The sequence below is a fragment of the Eurypyga helias genome, unplaced genomic scaffold (assembly GCF_000690775.1).
Source record: "Eurypyga helias isolate BGI_N326 unplaced genomic scaffold, ASM69077v1 scaffold14540, whole genome shotgun sequence".
Classification (NCBI taxonomy): Eukaryota; Metazoa; Chordata; class Aves; order Eurypygiformes; family Eurypygidae; genus Eurypyga; species Eurypyga helias.
Genome location: NW_010225150.1, coordinates 32,734 through 57,653, shown reverse-complemented (window position 1 = coordinate 57,653; position 24,920 = coordinate 32,734). Strand labels below are relative to the sequence as shown.

The following is a 24,920-nucleotide window of genomic DNA, read 5'->3' as shown; positions in this document are numbered from 1 at the left end:
AATTAATCATAAACTGACCACTTAAAAGAAACTAGATTAAGGCCATTTCTTCTCCCTTTCAAAAACTTTTCAAATAGAATTAGGCACTCAAAATCAGAACGTGTGGGGATGAAAAGAGTTTACAACAAATAAAAGTATTAATCATGCCTTTTCTCTGTGTCTTTTTGCTAATAATTTGAAGCTGTTCATTTAGATTTGGAACTAGGTATGTGACAACATGATAACCAGCGTACTAACCTCGGGGTGTGCTAACACTCTCCTAATGTGCAAACGACAGTAGAATCAATGATAAAGGGCAAGAATGCTTTAAAATTAATTAAAATTTTAACTAAATTTAGTTCGGAATGTTCTCTGTTCTCACTCTAGCTTTACTCCCAAGAAATTCAAGCTTAATACCAAATAAACACTTAAGATATTGTTTTCATGCATCCATTGCATTAATAGCTAAAAAAAACCCCCAGTCTTTTAAGTCTTCACGTGGCCTAATTATTTCCACAAAATTTTGTCCTTTTTGAACAGACAAATAAAAAGCTTGTACACATGAGAAGATTTACTTTTTAACGTACCTCGAGTGCATATCTTGGTGTGTTTTTGACTGGCTGATTTCAGCTGGAGGTGAAGGGACTTGCTGTTGTAGCTCCACCAAAGATTGGTAGTACTGTTGCTGATGATGTTGCTGCTGTTTGTACCGAGACAAACTGAAAAACAGCCCTAAAATGGCTTTCAAATTTCCATTCCTTATTTCTATTAAAAAAAAAAAAAAAGAGGAAAAAGAAGTGAAAATGCTGTGGTTTTAGACTTCAGTTTTGTAACACTTTTATACCAAAACACACCTATAGCTATACATATTTATGCCTTATATTTCTTCATTTATGTCTAATATCAAGGACACATCAGGTATCACTGATACTTTATTGTTTGTTATGATCTTTGCTCCTTAACTTGCCACTGTTGCAATAAATACATATCTCCATAATATCTTCATGATAAGTTACATGTGCATGGTCATAAAAAAGGTACACCAAAACTTAATTATATATGTAATCTGAAATGAATACTTCTGCCTCAATATGTTACAAATATACTCAGAAAGCTGAGGGACTGCTTTCTGAATTCTTTCTGGCCTTCGGTATACATCCCTTCTACCGCATGGCTTTAAATTACTCTACTTCCCTTTTGGGCAAATTCTGTGCACACTGGGATTAAGCACTGACTTCTAGAAAAATCAGAAAGACGACATAGTAACAACCTTGTGGATGAGCACATATCCATTCACAAGAATTTGCAAAGAATATGAGAGTAGATAAATGGAAAATGCCTATTAAAAAAGGTGACCATAAGGTTCATGATTACATCTTTATACTTTCCAACCACATGATTTTCTAGTTTTCTATTTCATCCTGCTATTACTGATTAATGAAGACTTCAAAACTAGAGCTTTCACATGAGGCTAAAATAGCTACCCACATGCAATTCTGATGAGCCACAGCAGCATCTTCATGTCTCCCATTGCTTTCTTAGTCTTTCCACAGCCCGAGATGAATGTTTTAAAAGGATAATGTTATTCTTTTCTCATAAAGAATCTCTGTGTCAAAAAAGAAGCCTCAGGAGGCTTTAATGAAATTATCTCCAGCACTCAGGTCTTTTCATAACCTCATTATTAATTTTCTTTGGCACTGAACTTCTTGTGAAGGGTTTTCATTAGGCCTACAGCCTTGTAACCTAACATGCAGCACTGCAATCTTTCTGCCTTTCCTGCAAATCTAAATACTGAGCTGTATGTGCTACACAGGCTTTCTTAGGTAATTTTTGAAGCAGAATTTATAAACAATGACTGTCATATTTATGTCCTTTAAACCATACTGTCTGTCTGTCAATAGGATTAGGTGAAATGTTAGTTCATACTCTAACAGGACAGGAAACACTGGAGCCCTTATGGTCTCACGCCATCCTTCAAAAGCAAACACAATCCTGGACACTGGAATATAGTTTTCAAAATGGAAATCTGTTTTAAGTATCCATACTTTCTCATCTTCCCTACGAAGGTGATGTAGGATCTTTGATTCCCCATGAACCTGCCAGTGACATGCAGAAGAATTTCTCAGAATTAGAAAGCTTTATAGGCAACAAAGTGATTTTTGCAGTCATGTTGGTTTCAATGAAAATCATTATCAAGGAACACAGAAAACTTATTTAAACTTTATTTAAAAACCACTTAACTGTCCATCTTTATGCTGCTCTGATTCTAAGATTTTCTGTATGTGATATCGATTTATTTATTTTTATGAGTTTGCATCACTTAATGCTCAGAAAAAGGAAACCTTTGTTAAATCCCACTCATAATTTTTTATTTTAAAACTTTGCTCTTTTTTGTTAAACTACATTTTTTCCCTCTTTCTGAAGAAGGATGTTATCAGTTTTGAACTTCTTTTTCTTTCCTACTTTTCAATGAGTTAAAGTTGGAAGACTTCTTTTAAACAGAAAAAAAAATCCAGAAACTTCTAATATGTACTGAACACTTGCAGGGAAGAAGGGAGTGTTTTTCTTTGTAGCAACTACATTATTATCATTTGTGTTCTCCAGTAGAGATTCTGCAGTTAAGATTTGAAAGCTATTTTTCTTCGACACATCCTTGTTCAAGTATCAAAATGAGGTGGGAAACTGGTTGTGAAATTTTCAATCCTTGTTAAGCTAAGGGTTTACTGTTCCAGAAACTTTCTGATCATTAATAAATGACTCAATAGTAACAAGACATATTTACCAAAGCCTATTACAAGAAAGAGACTTGCAGTTTCTAAACTTAGTTGATTTTAAACATAAATGTGCTGACAAAACACTAAAGAAGTAACTTGACAATTTCATGATAAAAAAAGCATATGTCTTCTCAATGTCTTCTCCTCAAGAGAAATTGTAATATTCAGGATTATACATGCTAAAATAGATGTATTTAAGGGAATCACACTTCTGTGATGCTTTGAACTAATATAATACAAAGACATTAGTAGATTTACTCCAGATTCATGACCAACTGCAAAACCGCAAAATTAGTTTTCATCTTACTTCAGAACCAAGGTCTGCCTTATTAAAATTCTATTTTAAAGATTAGCTAAACTTTTAAGAAATAGTCCTTGTATTTAACACTATATAGTATTATTGCTTGTGTAATATTGTAGAATTTAAACTTAATGTTACATGACTGAAGTTTATATCCTACCAAAACTGATTTTCTGAAGCAAAACAAAGGTAAGAATAAAGGAATGCATCATAGAATGCACTCAGATTTTGATTTAACAAAGTACAGAAAAATGTCATACACTGTGTTGCTGTATAAAACAATGAAGAGTATTCTCATGAAATAAATTTATGCTATTCACACATTTGAATGTTATTACATATGCAAGTGAAAATAGGCTGCACTAAAAAATTCAAGTTCTAAACCGCTTTGACATGAACGGTAATATGTAAATGTTCAGCATGCTCATGCCTCAACATATATACGGTATATACAGAAGATTTTTTTAATGAGTTAAGGAGCTTTCCATAAGTAGACAATCAGTAGATAGTACATATCCAGCCCATGTTACACTTCTGTTAAGGTACAGGGAAAAAAACAACAACAAAAGAGTTCATTTAAAAAACAAACAAACAAAGACAACAAAAAAACCCACCAGTGGTTAGCACTTAATTTTTTTTTTTCACTGGGTATCTTCTAAAATTCAACTAGAATTACCATCCCTGAAATCCAAATTATTTTTCCTTATACCTTTTAGTTGTCATACAAGGGAAATAAAAACGGTGGGTTGTGTCTTGTTAATATCTATTGACTATGGGAACCAGAGGGATTTTTAAGGTGCACAGCACCTTGCAGAACTGCTTAATTTGTTTTAGGACAAATGCTTGTGTACATTTTATTAACTTACAAGATAAAGTACCTACCTGACTTAATTTTACATTAATAAGACAAATATTACTTGCTAATTAAAACAGTTGGTATTTTAGTTGCTTTGAATTAATATCTTTATTAACTTAGTTGTAACCATATTATGCAATCGATCGAGCTGACTAGTACAGCAAAAAAAGCTATAATGTAAGCTTTTTTTTCTCTTTCACTTAATACATGACATGAATAGAATACAATAATTTTCAGACTCATCCTGACAGCATTACTACTAATAGTGAATTTGCTTAAACAAATAGTCTTCTCTGGGTTTAGTTAACTGAGTAAGATTATCATATTCATTTTTGGTTTTTTAATCTATTATATAAACAAGCTTAAAAGTACACTTGAGAAACCATGTACTTACCTAAAATAAGGTAACATGAAAAGATTACTACTACTGAAAAAATATTATTTTAAAACATTGTCTCAGGCTTCATAAATATATTAAATTTCTTGGTTCAATTTCATGGGAAAATTAAAAGGAAATTTTCACTCTATCACTAATCTATATTTGCATGCTGTTCAAAACATCTGGAGCTTGGTATTTAGGTGCAAATAATTTGTATTAAGAAAATTAGTTTTGGGGTTTTTTTAAATCCCATTATTGGTTCTGATGATTTGTTTCTCTTACCTTCTGCAGAAAGACCTTGGACATTTACGCCTCTGGCTGCCAGAAAGCTAAGGCAGACATCAACATTCTCAATCTGCAATATGAACAGAAATAACAAGCAGCGTAAGACTATTTGACAAAATGTAGAAATGCAGGGGGGGAAAAAAAAAAAAGAAACAGCCCAGGAATGAATACTTTACATTCATCGCATACTACAGCTCTTTACCAAAGTTTAACAAGAATGATTACTGCTAATTGGGGAATTGATATAAAGCTTTCATTGTCCACTTTGGTGCTTAAAAACAATTCATAAATGCCCAATCCAGAATGGCATGCGGGCAAACAGCAACCCACCTACTTAACATAAAACTGGATTTTATATGCTACAAACAAGCAACAAGGAAAGCATCCACAGAAGATTAGACACTGAGTATAAGTCGAGATGTGGATGACCAAGTTAACTAAAAAAGGCTAGCAAAAACCTCCAACAAATGTGTTAGTGAAGGTATTTCCTTGGGATGATATAGAATTCTGTGAAAATGATGTCACAGCAGAGGTTTATTCTCTTTTTCCTTCAAATCTTATGCTAAAGAATTTTAATTTATTTCATGTTTATGCTACTCTGAAGAGTGCTTGCTTAGGACACTGCTGACTTCTGTTGGAGGTTTAGAAGAAATCTAGTTATCACAGAGAGCTTTAGAAAAGAGAAGAACACGTAGCTTAAATGTAGATAAATAAAAGGACAAAACTTCTGCCTCTAAAATGGGTAATCACAGAACTAATTTAACTACTTTCATATATCTATTTCTAACAGATTAGAGAGCCAGAGTGCACCAAAAGGTTCTCCTGAGTCACCATCCCCAGGTGGTTCCCTCAGCCCTCCCAGGAGCAATGAAGTAAATATTCAGCTAGAAATGCAAAATCCTTTAACTAACAACTTTGGCTATAAATATGCTGCAATGAAAAAAGAAAAATTAGAAAAATAGAGAGGTGTCTGATGTCAAGTGCCTTCAACAAACTTGATCTTAAAATATATTTTTTAGGTTGACAGATTTTTTCAAGACAATTAGGTCCACAAAACTAAAAAAAATATATATAAAAAAAATATATATATTAATAATATATTATAAATACAAATTTTTATTGGAGAACATAAAGAGAAATATACAACACAAAAAAACATATGCATGCAGTATATCAAGTCTATGCAGTTAATTTTATTTGAATGTTTACACATTTTTCAACACCTCATATCAACAGTTTTCAACTATCAAAACATGAGAGGTAAATTCATTCCTTGAATAAAAGCTACTAGATCCTTGGCAATGTCTTCTCTTGCCTAGGAGGAGGGTCTTCTATTATGAGCTCACACAGGCTCTGTTGTTCCACAGGCAGTATTTATAAACTCATAAACACCTGCAAAATCTTTAGATATGTGCTTTTTAAGGACAATAAACTCCAAACCATTAGTAAACACATCTTTTGAAAAGTCTTTTCAAAGGGTTGTTTTCAAGGGTATACTACATTTTTAGGAAATGATAATAATATCTCTCCAAAGCCAATTTAAAAAAACCCCAAAAAACAAACAAAAAACCCCAACAACAACAACAAAAAAACCCTCAAAAAAACACCACACCAAACAGAAGTAACTCTGCAGCTAATGCTAACTAAAGCTAGTCCAAAACTGGGCTTTACCGTAAAGCTTTCATAAATCAGTTTGGCAGGTGTCACCAATTGGCACAGTTCTGAATGTGGAATAACCATCCTATGGTCCATGGGGTTACTCCAACTCTGGCCCAGCACAGTAACTGCAGAAACTCAGGCATTAAGTCTGTTGTTTTCTTAAAAGTTTATGTCATTTTACACCACGAAAATAACCCCAAATTAAATGGATCTTTCCGTAAGGTGCAGAGACATGACACAGCTCAGTCAGTTCCAAATTGGCCGCAGCTAAAATAGGAAGGTCAGCCTCTTCCTCACCTCCTTTCCTTCCCAGGCGCGGGGCCTGCCGCTGCCGGCTCCGCTGGGCTTCAGCGCTTCCCTGAGCACACCGGGAGCTGGCTCCGCACAGGAAACTTGCCCAGCGAAAAAGGCAAATGTGTTTCAGCCGCTCCGGTTTCCTGTGCAGTAGGATGAGCACAGGAGTCGTCAGAGGGGAGGGCACGTCCCAGTCTGAGTAAGGCATGGCTTGGGATAGGAACGGGGTGATTCGAAGGAGGGACAGGCAGATGGTGCCACACCTGATGGCAAAGGCAATACACTGGGTTGGGTCAGCCCTGACCTCCAACTACATCCCTGAATCATTCGTGAAAATAATGCACGAGGATGTTTCTACTCGACCTTTAACAATGTCAACTGCATAAGAAAACAGTTTGAATGGAAATTTTCCTGTCCTGAAGAATTTAAAAGAAACGAAGATTTGTTTGGATATTAGCTGTATAACTGAGTGTCTCTCTGAACATTCAAATCAACCATAATGCAGGATCAACTACTTCAAAGATGGGAAATTTTGCTCTCCAACTAAATACTGGAAGCTAAAAAAAAAAACAAAAACCCACCTCAGGCTGACATCAGTAGCATCCATCTCCAAATAACTGAAACAGTATTTCCTAGCAGACCTCCTACTATAACCAAAATATTTTTCATAGTGGGCTTATGTCCTCTGCAGTAGTTCAGGACACCAGAGCTGTAAACAAAACCTAATTTATTAGAAAACATTTAAGCCTTTACGTGGCATGAAAACATCTCAAAATCTACCTGCAATACTGAATATTCACTGAATGATAAACCTAATATATAAACCTTAATATACATTTAAGGTTAAAAATTCCCTACAGAAATGGCACCTGGTTACTTCACATGTCTACTTCTGCAGCATATGTCTTTGAAGTCACATCTCTCAAACTCTCAGCCAAAACTAGCCATTACCATTAACACCAATGACTCAAATTATACTGCAGAACTACAAAGCAAATTCTGCCGTACTTCGTAGTTCACCAAGAGAACTGTAATAGAAGCCCTTGGTCCAAAGCCATCTCTCTTGGTGGTGGTGTGTGAAGTAATAGCACTGGCCAGCTTTCAGACAATAGACTGTGGTTGCACTGTTAGCCTTATAATAAAGTCTTGTTTTGGCTTGTGAATTGAGCAAGTTTGGTGTGACAACTCACAGCCACATAATACACTGAAAATGTCAGAATTTGACTTACAATCAGTTTTCTGATAATAAATAAAGTCTTGTTTTGGCTTGTGAATTGAGCAAGTTTGGTGTGACAACTCACAGCCACATAATACACTGAAAATGTCAGAATTTGACTTATTGACTTTGATAATAACTGCAGTTACTATAAAAGTCTCAGGAACAAAATTCAATGAGAAGCACATTAATGCATTCTGGAGTTATTTTCACTTTCTTTCCTCCCCAGTCTAGAAAACATTAGCCTTAAAGTTGTCTCATTTTGAAGCTCTCAGTGTGTCTCTAAACATTGCTTTAATTACCTACTTCTTGCCTTGGCAAACCACAGTTATCCTTTGAACTCAAACCCTAGCAGCCCCAAACACTTTTTATTCAAACTTATTAACAGATGAGAGTAATTTTGCAATTACAAAAGTTCTAAGAGATATCAAGCAGCTTCCAGTCCTCAATACTGTTTCAATCAAGAGTGGTATGAATCCCTGAAGTCCTTGTTTATTTAAGTAGTAAGTGGTGGGGTTGTTATGTGCTGGGGTAAACTGTTCCTTGAGTTGACACTGCATACGTATAACTCTACCTGCTTATATATGAAGGGCTGAAGATTTTGCAGTGTAACACTTAACATGGACACCAGACAAATTTAGTATCTTATGAATGCCCACAGTTTTGTAGTGAATTTTGCTTCCAAAAAGCACCAGTTTATAAGAGAGCTGATGTTCCTCGTTAGCATGAATGGTATCATCAGAATTACAGTGTTGTAGCAGAAGACACAGTTGATTACAGAACAGATTCAGAATATATAGATTGACTCCAGATCTTACATATCATGACACAGAAAGTGACTCAAATTTGCTAATTGCTTTTACAGTTAGATGTTGCCAAGATCAGACTGTTGCTGAACAGCTCTCCATCACTGTAAATCCCCAAAGTTTTTGTTCCAAGGCACTTATTTTATATTAGAGTTTCAAAAGAGTAGAAGAAGGGCAGTACATTGAATAGCAGATCTGCCACATTAAAAATTTTAAAACCTAGAAGTGGGATAAAGGATTGATGATATAATAAACCTTCATCGCCACATAGATGTTTGTCCATTAAGCTATTCAATTAACCATGTTGGAAGTCATTCAATACATATGAGATTGCTTTTCAGATGTAAAAATCCCTCTCCGATAATTTAATCAATTCCTTATCAGAACTCAAGAATAATATGTCAAATTCTGAAATGTAGCTCTAGCATCATGGGTGCAGATAAACTAAGCTAAGAGTATGTTAATTTAAGAATTAAGATTTGTGGGCATCATCAGGTAGATAACACCACTTGATGCTTTTAAAATTAAGCCCATTGAGTTATGCTTACAATATATTAAGCTTCTTTCATAAATCAAATCCTTTTAATATTGTTCATACACACAGCATTATGAAACAAACATCTGAAATACTTACAGCTTGTATATTAGTGAGCCCCAAAATATTTCTACACCCACATTTTATGGGTTTATAATCCAAACAATTACATACAACTAAGCAGCAATATCACAACTCTGACACTAGTAGTACATTACATGGCATACAAAGAAGATACATTGCAATATCTACTGTAACATATTAAATTGCGTAGTTGTGGGTAATCTGCTTTTGACTGGAAGCTATTTGAAACTTTTCTGACAGAAATAAATCACTAAACCAGACTGTGGGACTTGCATGTAGATAAACAGTAGTACTTAATACCCAGCAGTTAGCAGACTTACAGGAAGAGCTCATTTGTGGGATTGTACTCACCAGTGACTCAACATGTAGAATATGTCTATTTATTGTAATTATTTTTGCTGCTACCAAGATTAGCTTTCATCTCTTTTGTCTGGCAGACAACACTTTCTTCACTTCCAAACATAAATTTAATTATGGGATGCTCAGAAGACATGTAATGATGACTAATAGAGCATTATGTTTTTCTGAATTTATAAGAAGCTCTGAAAAATATCTTGGTTTGACTAATGGTGTCTTGATACGTTTTTGACAATATAGTTTATAAGAACATATAGACACACAAATTAGTTGTTATTTGTCTATGCGCTGGATTCCTCCTGCTGATAATGGGACACCTTTATAAATACAACACCTTCTTTTTATAGTGTTTCTGTACCTATATCCTCCTAAAAAAATCTTGATTATTTTGGCAGCAAAAGTAAAACAGTAATTTCTGTTAGGACTTCATTCAGTGCTATCTTCCATAGCTCTGTGTGTGTTTTGACATTCTGATTCATAACCCAAAGCCCCAGATAATATTTGGCAAAGGATTTGCTCTGTAGAAATTTTCTAATGTTGCCGGCAGCTGATTAGGGACACTCATGGAAACAGTCTGTACCAGAAACCCAGAGGGTCACATATATACTCACTTTTCAAAGCACAGAAACTCCATAAAACTTTTCAGTACTTGTTGCTTTGTTTCTCAATACCAATATTAAATAGTAGTCCTTTGAGATTTGGCATGACACATCCTGTGTCACAGTAACTGTATTTCAAACACACTTTACCAGCAAGATTTCTTCCGAAATTTCCCCAGACTATTAACCCGAGTTGGGAGACCTGTACTTGACTCTTTCTTTCCAATGGATATTCCTCACTAACAAGATTTGTGGAGGCCAATGGATTTAAATGAATGCAGAATTAGAAATTAATTTCTTGTTATTACACAGCTCATTCTAGTTCTGTAGCTCCAGTAGAATCAAAATAAAATAAAAATACAATTCAAGCCTCACAGGTAGCATCCAGGACTCTAAATATTCACAATACACATGCTGTATAAAATGAATAGAACAATAAAGAGCAGACACTATTTGTTTGTCTGACTTTCACATGAACTGCGTGTGTAAGGAGATACGCTAGCTTTTGAGTTCTGGTCTTCACTGCAGGCACTAAAAGACAGAGATGCAGGCAAGCAACCAAGATGCCTTCATGTGTGGATAAAAGGATTTTTGGCACACATGTTGTAGCTGGTGAGAGAATGAATCTCTCTGTGCTGGACAGTTATATGGAATGCTCTGGGAAAAAAAATTGAAAATATTTCAAGGTGAGCATGGCCTAAATTCTGATCTTCCCTTGCCTACTAGAGAACAGTATGAGAACTGGTCATGTACACCCTCACAGATACCTGTAGTTTAAATGTCACATGCACACTACTTAGAAGTAGGTTTTTGGCCAAATGCATAGTCTTGCACAACCTGCTACACCTGAACCTGTTCTCAGAGACTGAGTTTATTTCACTTTCTGTTTATAATTGACTCATTCATTGCATGCACTGCGACTTGTTGACAGCTCACTGTGGTGGAGGAAACACCCACATTTTTAGTTTGCCTTGTAACTTTGCTCACTCTGGGTTTTCCTCCCAGCTGGTTTCACTGGTTTGTAGTCCTGTTTTGCCTCTCCTTAATGTAAAGGGCTAGAAAGCTATGAGATATAAAGAGAAAATTCTTGCAGTTCTATACTGACATACGTTTTTATCCTCAGTTTTATAACTAAGATAATTTAACAAAGCCAGACTTCATAAACCATGCAGGTGGACATTCAACTTTTTACTCTGTGTATAAAACAGACACAAGTCCAATACTTCCTTCACCAAAAACTAAAAATCAAACAACTCAAGGACTTTCTCCATTTCAAACAATAGATAACAGGGCACGCTGCCTGCTGTTGTATTTACTATCATGCTTTCACTGTAAATCTCTACATGTGCTATGATTTTGTCAGGCTGAGTATTGAACCTAAACACCCACCTGCGATCACTGGATTACGCCAAGGAGGTTCAACTGAAGTCGAAGACACCTTTGTAGATTAAAACAGGTATACCAAAATGGATTACCCAGTCCAATATCTTTATCCCTCTGCCTATCCATTCTTCAAATGACAGATTTTCAGCACTGTTTAGGAGTCTAGGTTATTCTTAAATGATCACTGAAACAATATTCAGTACTGAGAACCCGCTGTTACTCTTCACTTGAAAGCAGAAGTTCAGCACACTTGGAAGTTCTGCTCACCTCTTTAGAAAAACTTGTAAAGGGTTAATACAAAATATAAGAAATCCATAACGTCTTTATAAACATGCATATTTTGTGGGACAAAATGTATTTAATGCTTAAATGTAAGCAATTATTAGTTATTTGTATAACATATGGTAGGATTTATTTAAATTATTTATAAAAGTACCAAGCAATAACCTCATTCATTATAGGAAACACCTATGCCATTCACTCCATCCAGTTTGGCATTGTTGTTGATTTACCTGTTTTCTGTGAAAAGCTGTCACAAAATTTTATTTACAATTTTTTTGTAGTATTTTCACCACTCTCTATTACTGCATGTTATCCATGACAACTGATTCCTAGGTATTCCAAAAGGAAGGATTTTGCTGCACAAAACATTTTTTCTCAAATTTATCGCTACTATAGCTAGAACAGAAGAGTAGGGATAAAAACTTTCAAAGGGAACAATGTGAAATAAATTCATATGGGCTCATTTTACAAGTATTATTGTTCAACTGTAGAAAGCTGACTGTTTTCTTTTGATGTTGCACAGGTTAAACTAGTTTAACACATCTGAAAGCAAGCCATCTGCTTTCTTGTTGCTTGCATGTTTGAAGCTGGGTATGCTTATTAACATATATTCGTGTTCATACTAAATTAATACTAAAAGATTTTTATTACTGAGAAAGACTGGAAGTCTTACTTTTCCATCAAGATTCCCTGTGAAGAAACTGTACATAGTATTATTACATAATAAGAAAATATTTTTTACTACTATCACTACTTAATAAAGAACTCTTTGAAGAGCAGAGAATACACCCAAATCCTTCCAAACCTGAAGTAAAGGCAATGGGAAGAAATGTAGCCCAGAATCCTGCAAAATTTATGGTGAGCCAACAGAAGCAGCTCTTTGGTTTCATATTTGCAGCCTCTGTGTAAGATGCTGGTATGTCAGGCCTCATGTTGCACTGTTCCCTTGACCAAAGACTACTGAGACTGGGTGAAATTTGCCATAAATTTGCAGTTCAGCTTGTAGCAATGGGGGAAATCTGAAGAAAGGGAAAATTGAGAGGCAAATGAGCCCCCCAGCAGAACTTGCAAAAGTACAAAGAAGAGCAGAGACTTCAAAATCACATTATTTATGTTTGGATAATTTATTTCCCACGAGCTCCTAACATGACTGCCTGTTGAAATAATTTTTTGTTACTCTACTGGAAGGAAATGTCAGTTTTCCATGGGTAGTATAAATTTGAAAACCCACCCAGATAAAACAGGTGCTAGCAGTCCTGCTGGGAGATACTAAGTGCATTCTGCTGACTTGCTGTTGCACGTGGCCTGTTACCTCACCCAGATGCAAGATACATTCCATTTTTCTATGGAAATTATAACACATTTCAGGGTGTTAGGCAGAATACGCTGACATGCACACACACATTCAGCTGAACTAACTCCTCATTATAAAATAATTTAAGGAGCTTTTAATAAAATAACTATCAGTGAACCATGTAACATCACTCCAAAAAACTGTTCCAAACACAGCACCAACTTTGCAATAAGAGACCATATATGAAAATTAAAAACTGGTTTACTGGAGGCATTTGGGGAGAATTTTACCTTGAAGAATAATAACTACTGGTATGTAGAAGGCCTCCCAGGCAAAAATTTTTAGGAAATGATGCTGGAGTTATTTAATTATTATTGTTTGAAGAAAGGATGATGGTGTTATTTAAAACTGAAATACCTTCCACTTCCTTTTCCAACAGACATTAAGGAACAAGCACATCAAATTCTTCCAACATGCACTCCAAACACGAAATATGACCAGCAAACCCAGAAATGTGAAAACAAATTAACTTCTCAAATACTTGGAGAATTCAACAGACATATGTACTGACCTGCTGATAAAAGAATGTATGAGGTCACTGTTGAGGTCAGAGTATGAGCCAGGGTGTGTATTATTTTTAAGAAAATTCTACAGTGGGAAATTGATCCTTTTTGGCACATATTATTTTCAATCCTGTCAGGAACATGAAAGTGACAATTGGTGTTGCAGGTTTTTCACCTAGGTCCTGACTTGGTGCTTGGAAAGCCCTGGGTGAATGGGAGATAATCTGTGTAATGCCAAATGCAACTTGGTGTATTTTTTGTTTGTACACATCAAGTTAATGAACAATTCTGTTATTCTAAATAGAAGTACTAATCCTAAACATAATTTTCAGATGGCCAAACAGATCATTATGAACATCTGCTGGCCATTTCTATATATAAAAAAACCCCAAACCTATCCACAAACACCCCAAAAAACCCCATAACAGAAGAATGCAAAATTTTACTCTGTTTGTCTATACAGTGGTGTGATCTTGTTTCTCTTGTCTGCCTTTTTTACCCACTCTTCCTTCTGTGTCTTGCCTGAATTTGCTCTACTCATTTCCCTGCAGTAGTGTCTACAGCAGACATCGTGAAGCACAAAATACAGCAATGGTAATTTCTGAAGTGTTCTTGTGCTGCTGTCGTGGTTATAATAGAAATTGTGAGAAAAAATTGTTGGATTTTTTGTTGGAATACAGTGCTGTATTTGTTGCTGAATAGACTCCTGAATTTAGTTTCAGAAAACTATGAAAGCATTTCAATATCTTCTATGACTTTCTTAGAAAGCTAAAATATGTCTTCACAGCAGCATGGATCAAAAGAGAAGACTAGGCAAAAGTTCTCTTCCAGAGTCTCAAAGTAACTCCCTGCTTCAGCGCTCTCATCTCCGCATGCCTGTTGCCCCCACCGCCGTGAAAGAGCCCTACACATGCACTAAGAACACAAAATTGAAGATAAATACTACCCTGGGAGGACATTTTTAAGGCAATGATAAAAGGGACTCTGTTTAAACACAGTGTTTTTTAAAGCAATGCATCACTTCAGCGAGCCTGTCTACAGTCTTATTTTAGTTGTGCAACACTTTGGAGTCAGCAAGGTACCAACGTCTAAATATTTATGGAACTTGGCAGCCTCCAAATATGGGAGGGCAATGTGAAAATGCATGCTTCTTTAAAATAGAGGAGTTTCTCTCCATTAGGTCAAAAGACAGTCTACAACAGTGTGTTCATTTACTAGATTTAATTAAACTTTGAAAGCATTCCAGTTCTCTCCTTCACTACTATTTAGTACATAGCAACTTCATTTAGCTCACCAAAAAAAGCAGCTTTTAGAAGTAAGGGCAATTACAACTAGTGACAGGATGAATCCTTAAAAAGATACGTAAACAGATAAACTACTGGGCATTTCACTGCATCTCTTCAGCTTTTCAAATGGAATCCATCCAGATGCACTTTATGCTTTCTGAATGCTCCCTCTTGACTACACCAGAAGTCATAATACAGCATGTGCAGGAGAGACACTAACAATTTCTTATCAAAGACAAATGTCTTCGATTTTATGAACATTCTGATTTTTTTCAATTAGATATATTTCACATATTACCTGGAAAAATGTTTATGGAACACTGAGCTCATCAGAAGAAAAAATATAAAAATACTTTAAGATACTCTAAAATCCAGCTCAGAGATTTCTGTAGATTGAAAGTTACGTGTCTGGTCTTCCATCTGGAACCTTAAGTCCTCAGGAAACTATATGCAGGAGAGAACATAAGTCACTGATTTTGATTTATGTTTAGTCTTCATTTTACTGGCTTAAATTGAACTAAGCCCTGAAAAACAAGACTCAGATTCAGGCTCTCACTTTTGTTATGTGAGCATTGCATTTTATACCATGTTTAGCATACTATACATTGAAATATCAGGTCATGCTGTATGTTTTCATACCATGATTATAAATGACCTACAGAGTTGCCCGTATCTTTGGTACGTGTGCATAAGCATGGGAAGCATTTTCCATGTTTTCACAGGATCTTGTGTCTAGATTCTCAGTCAAGGAAAACAAAAGCACCTGGAACCACAGAGGCAATGGGATATCTGCTCTGAAGTTCAATAGGAACGGGATTTTTTCTTGATTTCCTAGACAAATGTTATAATAGAAACACCAGAAGTGCTTGAGGCTATGAAATAAGGCCTGAACAAGCATTCACTGCTTGTCACATCACTTCCAGTTGTAGCCAAAAAGTGTTAAGTGTAGGAGGAAACAATGCTTTAAATAGTTATCAAAGTGTGCTCAAGTTCCAAAATACAGCCAGTATTACTTGAAAAGTAAGCATTTACTGGGCTTTGGAGAGAACACCTATTTTCAAATATGCTAATTCATACCATGTAACAATATAAATCTATCAAAACTGTTTATGCTAAGAAATCCAAGAAGAAGCCTCATATATACAAGAACTGTGAAAATACCCTTGCACATAGGTTAACAGTGAACTGTTGTTGCTTCTCTGTCTATGAACTGAGAGCTTTTACAAAAAAACACCTTGATTTAAAGATATTACTGGGAAGAATTACTGAGAAAATCGTGAGTGACAGGCAAAACAGCCCACTAGGCTTGGATGATGTTGGTTATGTGTGCAGTTAGAATACACAAAACTGTAGCTATCTAAATTCATAAGCTGTTATTTATTTCACATTCAAATAAGTCTCAGCTCTCAAGTGTGGAAACCCTGGGATAAAGAAAATTCTTGTGGTATTTTTTCCCTAGAGGGAAATGTCATTGGTACGCTCCCATTGTAGTTCCAGAGACTCTGAAGAATCAAGAGGTATGAATAATTCAAACAAGGTTCCAATTAGTTGACAATACAAGCCTAAACAAAGCATATTCTAATTATTATAAAATTAAAGACTGCCAAAAGCTACACGCTAAAATACAAACATATTTCTGTTTCAGGAAGGCTGTTCAGATTCAACTTTTAGGACTTCACAGGATTGGTGGTGGTCAGGATGCCACCTGAAAGAATTGACAAGAAGTGCATAGGTAAACAAATGCCTTAAGTCAATGTGAACTCTTCAAAAAGCAAAAAATAATTGTGATCAGGTTTGAGACTGAATATAATCAAGGCCTAACAAAAAAAAGTGATTTCTTGGGCTGACTCTGATACTGAGCCCTGCCCAGACGAATTCATGTCCAGACACTGGGCCAACTTAAAATAAGTTCAACTTAAAATAAGTATAGCTCTGATTTATGTCATATGATCATCTGTTGATCATATGGTCAGCAGACTCCTCAGACTGGGAGTGGTTTAAATAATTCCTGCACATCAGAAAGCTGCCAAATAGATTAACATATTTATACTATTTATTTCTGCTGAAGCAAAAATGCTTGTACTGTATTCTAACTATTTGTGTATTAAGTTTCAGGTCACGGTAGATTTATACAGACAAGTTACATAAAATAAACCAAATGTAAGAAGATTTTGTTAATATTTTAATTAACCTGATCAAGAGCATTTACATGAGAAGGGATTAGTTAATGCTGTTGAAATAAGCAGCTTTTGTGACAACTCGCCTGTTCTACTGCTAGCTTAAGCCAATCTACTTTTGTACCAATCTACCTTAATAGTATTGCTTACAGTAGGGTCACCAGCTGTAATAGAGTTTATAATTAGAGTTAGCATCAGTATTTAAGTCCACTTCAGTGTGACCAAAATCTTTACTAACACAGAGTTTCAGCTGCCCAAGAGTACCTCATGCCATTCCAGATCAGTTGGATCTGTAGTCTGCTGACAACAACAGCACTTTGGCAGAGCAGTAATTGAAATCAATGAAAAAAACATGCCTACTCTGTACCCGGTCCCATGGCTGCACACAAGATTATATGAGCCAGCAAAATATTTCTGAGAAATCCAACATGCTTCGTTTTGACATGTCCTGAATAAATGGTGATTGCAAAAGTAGTGCATAAATAGATACAGGCAAAGAAGTACCCTCTAATCCCCCTAACACAATAAATTTAGATATTGGGGAAAGAGGAGGAGAATGGAGAAAAAAAAAATTACCAGGGTCATGAGTTCCTGCTAAGTCACCTCTTGCATTGCCATTCTCAGAGAGGGAATATTGACCTGATGGACCACTGCTCTGATGCAGCAGTGCATGCTCATTCGTGTGTGCCAGCAACAGGGTACTGGGGAGAGGCTGTAGGTGGAAGGGATTTGCAACAGCGTTCAAAGAAGAGTTTATTCTTTGAGCATAATTACTGCCAAGTAAAAAAGCAAGGTTAGATGGGTTAGGGTGCATAACAGTTAAGGAACTCCAAAATGGTAAGTCTGTAAAAGACACTGTAAAATCAAACAGATTTGGCATTCTTTCCATGAAACAGGCTAGCACTTAGCTGCAGCAGATGTAGGCAGCTCCTGTTCCAACAAAGATCAAGGGCAGAATGAGAAAATACATCTGGACTGACCATAGTAGTTTCAGTATGCACCTACTTGCTATTATTTCTTTTCATTTTCTAACATAATGGTATTATGGTCTCAAAGTAATTCCATATTACAGAAAAAAACTTTTTCTGTCATCAAATTTTACTTTCTAGCAGGAGAGTAGAGGGAGGTTGTGAAGCCTTTTTTTTTTTTTTTTTAATGAGCTTAACAATTACCAATATAGAAGAACTGGATGGGGTTTGTTACCACGTTGATTTGTAATTAACACACTACATTGTTGGGACATTCTATGTTTTACTTCATTATCCTTCTGTCTTGTAGCCTCTTTGCTAAAAGGCCAAGCTCTGAAATACTGGGTATGTATAGCTGTTAAAAGATAATTCAGTGACAAAGCACCGTCACATAAGTACAATGTACCACACAATACCTCCAAAAGCTTGACAATTTGTTGGACAGTGTTTATTTTAATTTTAAGCACATGTGAGTAACATGAGAGTGCTTAAATTTACAAGAAAGAAGTGTGTCTTCTTCCTTCCCTTCTGCAGCTGAATTCACAATGCAACCCCTGTTCCACGCTAACATTGCTAGTTACAATTCTTTTCCTTTTCCATTAATTACAATGGAAGCCACAACTTGCTGCTTTCTGGCACCCTCTGCTGCTGTACGCATTACACCACAGACAGCATTTTATGGACAGTTGCACAGTTCCTGTATCTCCATTAAAACATCTCACCAGTAGTTCGATTTCCCAGCGCAACCAAATAAAAGATGATAATATTCACACTTTGTGTGTGCCCACATTTATTGTTTGCAGATGTCGATGTTTAAATCTGAAAAATATGTCTGGTACCTCTTTTCTAAACTTAACCTGGTCTCACCCTAAGGAACAGAGGGAGTAGCACTGACAACACTGGACAACAGGGGCCATCTCAGCTTATCACAGATGTCCAGAAAATAATACAGTTCATCAAAGCTCCCAGAATTTTTAAGCCCCCACAAATCTTTGTTCAGAAATGAGAGGCAGGGAGAACGGATATATGCCTTTCATAGTGAATAAAATCATTGGGAGTTCATGAGAACTACACAAGGTTCTTCACATGGACGCATGCCCATGTGTGTGCACTACACATCAAAACTCCAGCCCACGTTGTTTCTTGGGAGTCTTGAGTGTTACTGAAGCTGCAGAACTCACCGCTGTCAAGATAGGAAGTGACAGGTTATTGTAGGAAGAAGGATGTGTGAGAGACTTCGGGACTCATCTTCAGTCTTTAGTGAAAAGTCTACCTCTCTGAGAAAATACAAGGCTTTGCAGACATGAACAATAACATTTCCTAACACACAGCACACAAAATTGTAAGACAATCTAAGAAGTATTGTAAAGGGAGCAGTTAGAAAATCTTTAAATGGAAGTAAGAAGTCTTTGACTATAACCATGAGAGAACTGGCATTTTGCCACAGTTCCAAAATAATCAGACATTTGATAAAAATCTAGAAAGCTGACAAAATCCCCAAATTACCCCAAAGCCTTGTTTGGATATACTGTAAAATAAAACCACTTCAGAGACATTGTTTATTTTCTTGTTCAGTTTAAATATGCATTTTTGCTGTTCAGCTAAACATCACGCACTTTCTTCTCTATTTTTAAATTTGGTAAACATTCTAGACATTCCTAGTATTTATAACATATTCTTCCTATAGAAGATGATAAAAATACACCATCATGAAGCACATATATTTACTGTAATCCTCCTGCTGCTATCCTGGGAAAAAAGTATTAATGTCTACAACCAACAGGTGCTTTCTAAAGTGCACGTCATAGTCAATTTGTGTGTATGTATTTTAACTGTCTGTTCATGATAAGACTTTTCAGTGCATTTCTATTAATGGAGATTTCAAGGCCATTTATTCATAATCTCTTTGTCTAAGCACCTGTATTAAAAATATATATTTAATCAATTCCAAAACTTCAGCTAATGGTCACATGACATTTTTGAGTAAAACAACCCCAACACCCAGAAAATTGAATGGGGTAGAAAGCTAACTACAGATGGGGGGAAATGGGGGGACTGGCCACTGCCTCTCTTCAAACAATAAATACTTCAGAGTGTGTGACCCACTAGTCTTCATGAATAAATTACTACATTATTTCATCCCTGCATATCCCCCCAGTACAGTTTAACAGAGTGAGTTTCTGATCCCTGACAAACACAGTTGAGGGAGAAGAGATGGGTGAGATGATCATGCCTCAGAGACATGGAAGTACTGGCATATTCCAGATACAGCTTAAAGGGAGGAGGGTCTCAAGGAATTGCAGGGACAGAGGGTAGGATTTTGAAGGGAAATAGTCAGTTTTAAGGAACTAAAAGACATTTCTGTGTTCAGCAATCTTGGTCTACAGAAACAAAATGTGCATAGCCCTAATCCTACCCCTAACCAAGCAAACTCATTCCTAACCTAACTTCTCAATAGATTTAATGGATACTGATATCATCACAGTATAAATACTTCTTATGACATGATTATTTCATTAACATCTAGATGAGTTATTCTCATGTGATTCCACACATTAATAGGACAAGGAATCTGTAAGCCTGAACAAAAAGGCTAATAATCGCATGTGATTTATACTTAATGAATAATGTACTTCTTCCAGCCTAGTGAAATAATATCCAGGATGTGTTCCTGTGGCATTTTCTTTTATGACTTCAGACAGTCAGATGCGAGTGACTCAGGGGAATATGCATCTCGCTGCCTGATGCAAGTGAGTAACTCTGAGCTGTTCTGTGAGGAGGGATTGTCATAAATCCTGTGGTTCTTTTAATGCCCTCTGATCTTCCCTGCATGTGAAGAGAACTGCTTGTTTCCGTACAGAATAAAGAGATCTAACAAAAAGCCAAACCAGAATCAAATCATATAAAAAATGTGATGATTTGGTTGCCTTCTCCTGCCCTTCCTTTCCAAGCCTGTAATATCATTAGGCAGGATGGATGAAGTTTCCCATCCTTTATTCTCTACTATATACCACAGCAGTTCTCTCATCCTTTCCTTAGCTTCCTCTTTCCCTCACAGTAAAAACATGTTTGGAGTCCCACAAAAAGGCAACTGTTAATCTGCTTGTCTGTTCAGTTCTCACCCATCTGTATTTTCTCTTCCATTTCTAGATTTTTTAGAAATTTTAGTTTGTTCACAAAAGCATTCAGAATTACTACTCTGCCTGTTCCACACTAAACTAATTGGACTCTCATCTTACTCAAACTGGCTATGTTAACATTAATAACCTCTTTTCAGCAAAACTTGGCACTAAAATTTCAACATCTTCACCCTTGAATGTCAACCATCTTTAACATTAAATTCTTTAACCTTATGCTTACAAAAATTCTGCCCTCTTCCCTTTCTTTATTCCCTCTATTCATAGCCACAATTATTCCCACAATGTATCCTTACATCGACCCTCATTATTCCCTTTCATTTTTTCTTTTGGAGTACCACACACCTCTGGTTTTGATAGTCTCATTTTCATTTTTAATCTAGTCTTTATGTCAAGTTAATTTCATCTGCAAACAAAAAATAAACTTCAATTTCTACACTGATGAAGGGGATGTTACTCCCTGTAACTATTCTTCAATTTGCGTTACCTATTTTTATATTCACACTGTAGATATACCTAAATGCACTGTTGCTAGCCAGAGGATTTTTAAATTTTGTAGCACACAGAAAAGCCATGGGCCTCATATAAAGCATACAAAAGTTTATAAAAAGGGTTTGTTGATGTCTAAACCAAAGATGGAAAGTCCAGTCTTGAAGGTCAGCTTACAAAATTTTGTTCTACACTTATGATTCACAATTCAAGGTTTCAAAGGGTTTACTTCACTCACCAAAATGTTCAGTGCACCAAGCAAACTAAAAGCAGTCAGGTATAAACTGATGCTCACTATGGTTCAAGAGAGTGGCCATTCTCCCACAGATGCCAAATGAATTGTAAACGCTCCGAAGCCATCTTGTATAATATACGCTGTACAATGGATTGCAAGTGACTGGATGTGTTGAACATGTCCAAGAAAGTCTTCCTTGGAACAGCTGAGGACAGTCACTGGGAAAGCACATGGGACCTACCATCAACAATGGAAAATCTGAATATGTATCGTTGGGGAATGTAATTTCCTGCATAGATAAACATCTGTTTAGATTCTTTGAAAATGGAGATCTATCAGCCTTGCCTGGTTCAGTCCAGAGCTGCCACTGTTACAAGGTAGGAGAGAACAGCCTGTAAAAAGAAGTATTTGTCAGCAATATGGCTCAATGGGTATTTTACCCACTCTCCAGAAATAAGAGTTGTATTAAGATTTACTCTGCCAAACCACAATAGCTGGATTCAGAAATGAAGAATTAACTGGTAAGTAAATCCTTGGGGAGAAGGGACACCAAATAATGTTTTAAGCTGTGCATTACCATGACAAATTCTTCCCAGGGAATGGGGAGCATGATATTTCTGCCACCATTTACAAAGTCCAAGGAAGAACTGCAAGTGCTGGGAGCTGGGTAGCATGTGGGGACAGGCTCAGCTACACAGAGGGCAAAATATCCCCATAAAACTCTTCTCTGGATGACACGCTGGCTTTAGGCCGCATGAAGGTATGGACAATGTGGGCAGTTGTCAAGAGCAACTTGAAGCCCTTTGATCCATTTTGTTGTCCAAACTCTGCCTTCATCAATGAGAACAGAAATCTAAGTGTGGGCTTTTAACTAAAGCAGATCAGGGTCTGCTCCAAGAGGTAATACTTCTCCAAGATGAGAGGGTCTTTTACTTCACCCGAGGAAGCCCATAAGAGAAAGCTGTTGTAACACAAACATGACTGCTCGTCTCCAGTGAGACCAGGTCCTTTGCAATGCACCTGGCAGAGAGTAAGACCTGCAGAGCAGAAGGGAATTTTAAGGTGATACTGGAAATTCCCATGCTAAGTGCACACAAGAAGGAAGAAGGTATGGCATTCAATCTGTATTGCCAGGAAGTTGACAGAATAGATTTCTCCATTCTGTGCATTTCTCATGCTGGTACACATGCTGTGTACAAAATGTAACGGCCCTATGTACTGATTTTGATGCTCTACATTGAAAACTCCTCTGGCAAATAAAAATAGGTATTCATATTCCTGATGTGGGCTTGCCAAATAGCCAATTACCTGGATTACAATAACCTAGAATACAGGAATAGCATTACTGGAAGGAAAATCTTGTCTCTTTCTTTGTTCCACATCTGAATATTCTCATCAAAATTATCTTTCTAAGCAGTTGACAGTGCGAGCAAAATTTTAATCTTCCTCTGATCCTTCCCAGAGAGTTCTTTACCTAACACCTGGGCATATTCTTCGTCTGAGAGTACCGTCTTGTGTTCCATTCACCTATGCACACCAAACCTGCACACCTGACAAAACTGGAGTCTTTTATTCCCTTCTATTTTCATCAAAGTGGTAGCAGACAGTCGTGAAATCTGTGAAGATCCACTGGTTGTGGGGATCACACAGGTGTCACTGTGGGAAGAAACTGGCCTGAACAGGAAAGGAGCTGGGATTAGTATTCAAAATTTAGATTGAATTTCCAGTTGTAAGGGACCATATTTCTACACTTAGCCAAATTTCTGTATATATTGCAAGATGTCACACTTGTGTGGAAGGCTCACCTGGAGCTGCTCCAAAGCACCGAAAGTGTACCCTGAATCCATAAAGCCAATCTCACCAACAACTGCAGCAGCAAAGCCAAAAGATTCTTAACACAGTTCAACACTGTACAGACAGCAAGATCTCACATGTGGGCCTACTTGACAGTGAACGTAGGGATGATATTTTCAGGCTTCTTCTTCCTCAAAGAGTTCCACATAACCATACCCCACATATTTTTATATGGAATGCTATGGCCTTTAGTAGAACCTACAATGCTTACTTTATATAAAATTATTCTGTTTTTCACAAAGGCATTTTGGACACAGAATTCTAAAACTGACATTCCCACCCTTGGCTATTGACATTCCTGGATACCGAGAGGTGCTACTCAACAGTGTCTGCCCAGCAGATCTCTCAGAGGAAGTCTGAAGGCAGGTGTCTATACTGAAGGGAATTGTCCATGCCCTCAGCACGTTTTCTGTGTGTCACACTTTGCAGTTGAAGTATCCACCTATTCATCCTGTCCTGTCCACAGGCTGACTCCCTGATAAGACAACATCGGCATGCACCTCATCCTCCTGCAATCTTGGCTTCCTCCAGAGAAAAACTCAAGCATATAAGCAGACAGGGATCCACAGGAAGCTTTTGTGGGACTACAGGAACACTGTGAAGATATACCTACCCAATAAACTACAAAGGAGTGTCTACAAGTATAGACACGGTCACTTTGTCCTACTCCACACACTTCTTAACTACATCACAGAAAGTTCTCTCTATCCCAACAATGTTCCCTGGTTAAGCAGAGACTCCTTCACTCACTCCACCTTCTTCTTGTAAAATTACACAATTTTTATTCATACACACAGAATATAGCAAAATTGCTGGCATTCATATGGATTTTTCTGAAATATTTTCAATTTATTAACATATTTTAAAGGCCTTATTAATGAAATCAAGTACAATGTTGTGGAAATTATCTTATTAGTGCTGCATATAGTCACATTGATTCCCACAGATACATTGCTACTCACTCAAAGACGGTGTCAGCTCTGTTAACTGCAGTTTTTTACTACATGTTCATATCCATTTGGCAACGTGCTACAGCTCCAACACCTTTTCCAACTCCCAGATTTCCAGGATGTTGTAAGCAAGACCTGTATTTTTGTTGAACTCAACTCCCTCTGTTGGACTGCAGCA

The 24,920-nt window shown here is 36.6% G+C and overlaps 1 protein-coding gene across 1 annotated transcript in view; it reads right to left on the bottom strand.

The window, feature by feature from the left end:
• Positions 1 to 24,920, bottom strand: part of LOC104507141 (neuron navigator 3-like) — a gene marked incomplete at its 3' end in the record, with an annotated part of 66,870 nt that overhangs the window by 36,334 nt on the left and 5,616 nt on the right. The window contains exons 4-5 of the mRNA XM_010148328.1: positions 4,572 to 4,644; positions 567 to 744 (exon numbers count right to left, since the gene is read on the bottom strand). Coding sequence (XP_010146630.1) covers positions 567 to 744; positions 4,572 to 4,644 — 251 coding nt within the window. The remainder of the gene's footprint in view (positions 1 to 566; positions 745 to 4,571; positions 4,645 to 24,920) is intronic.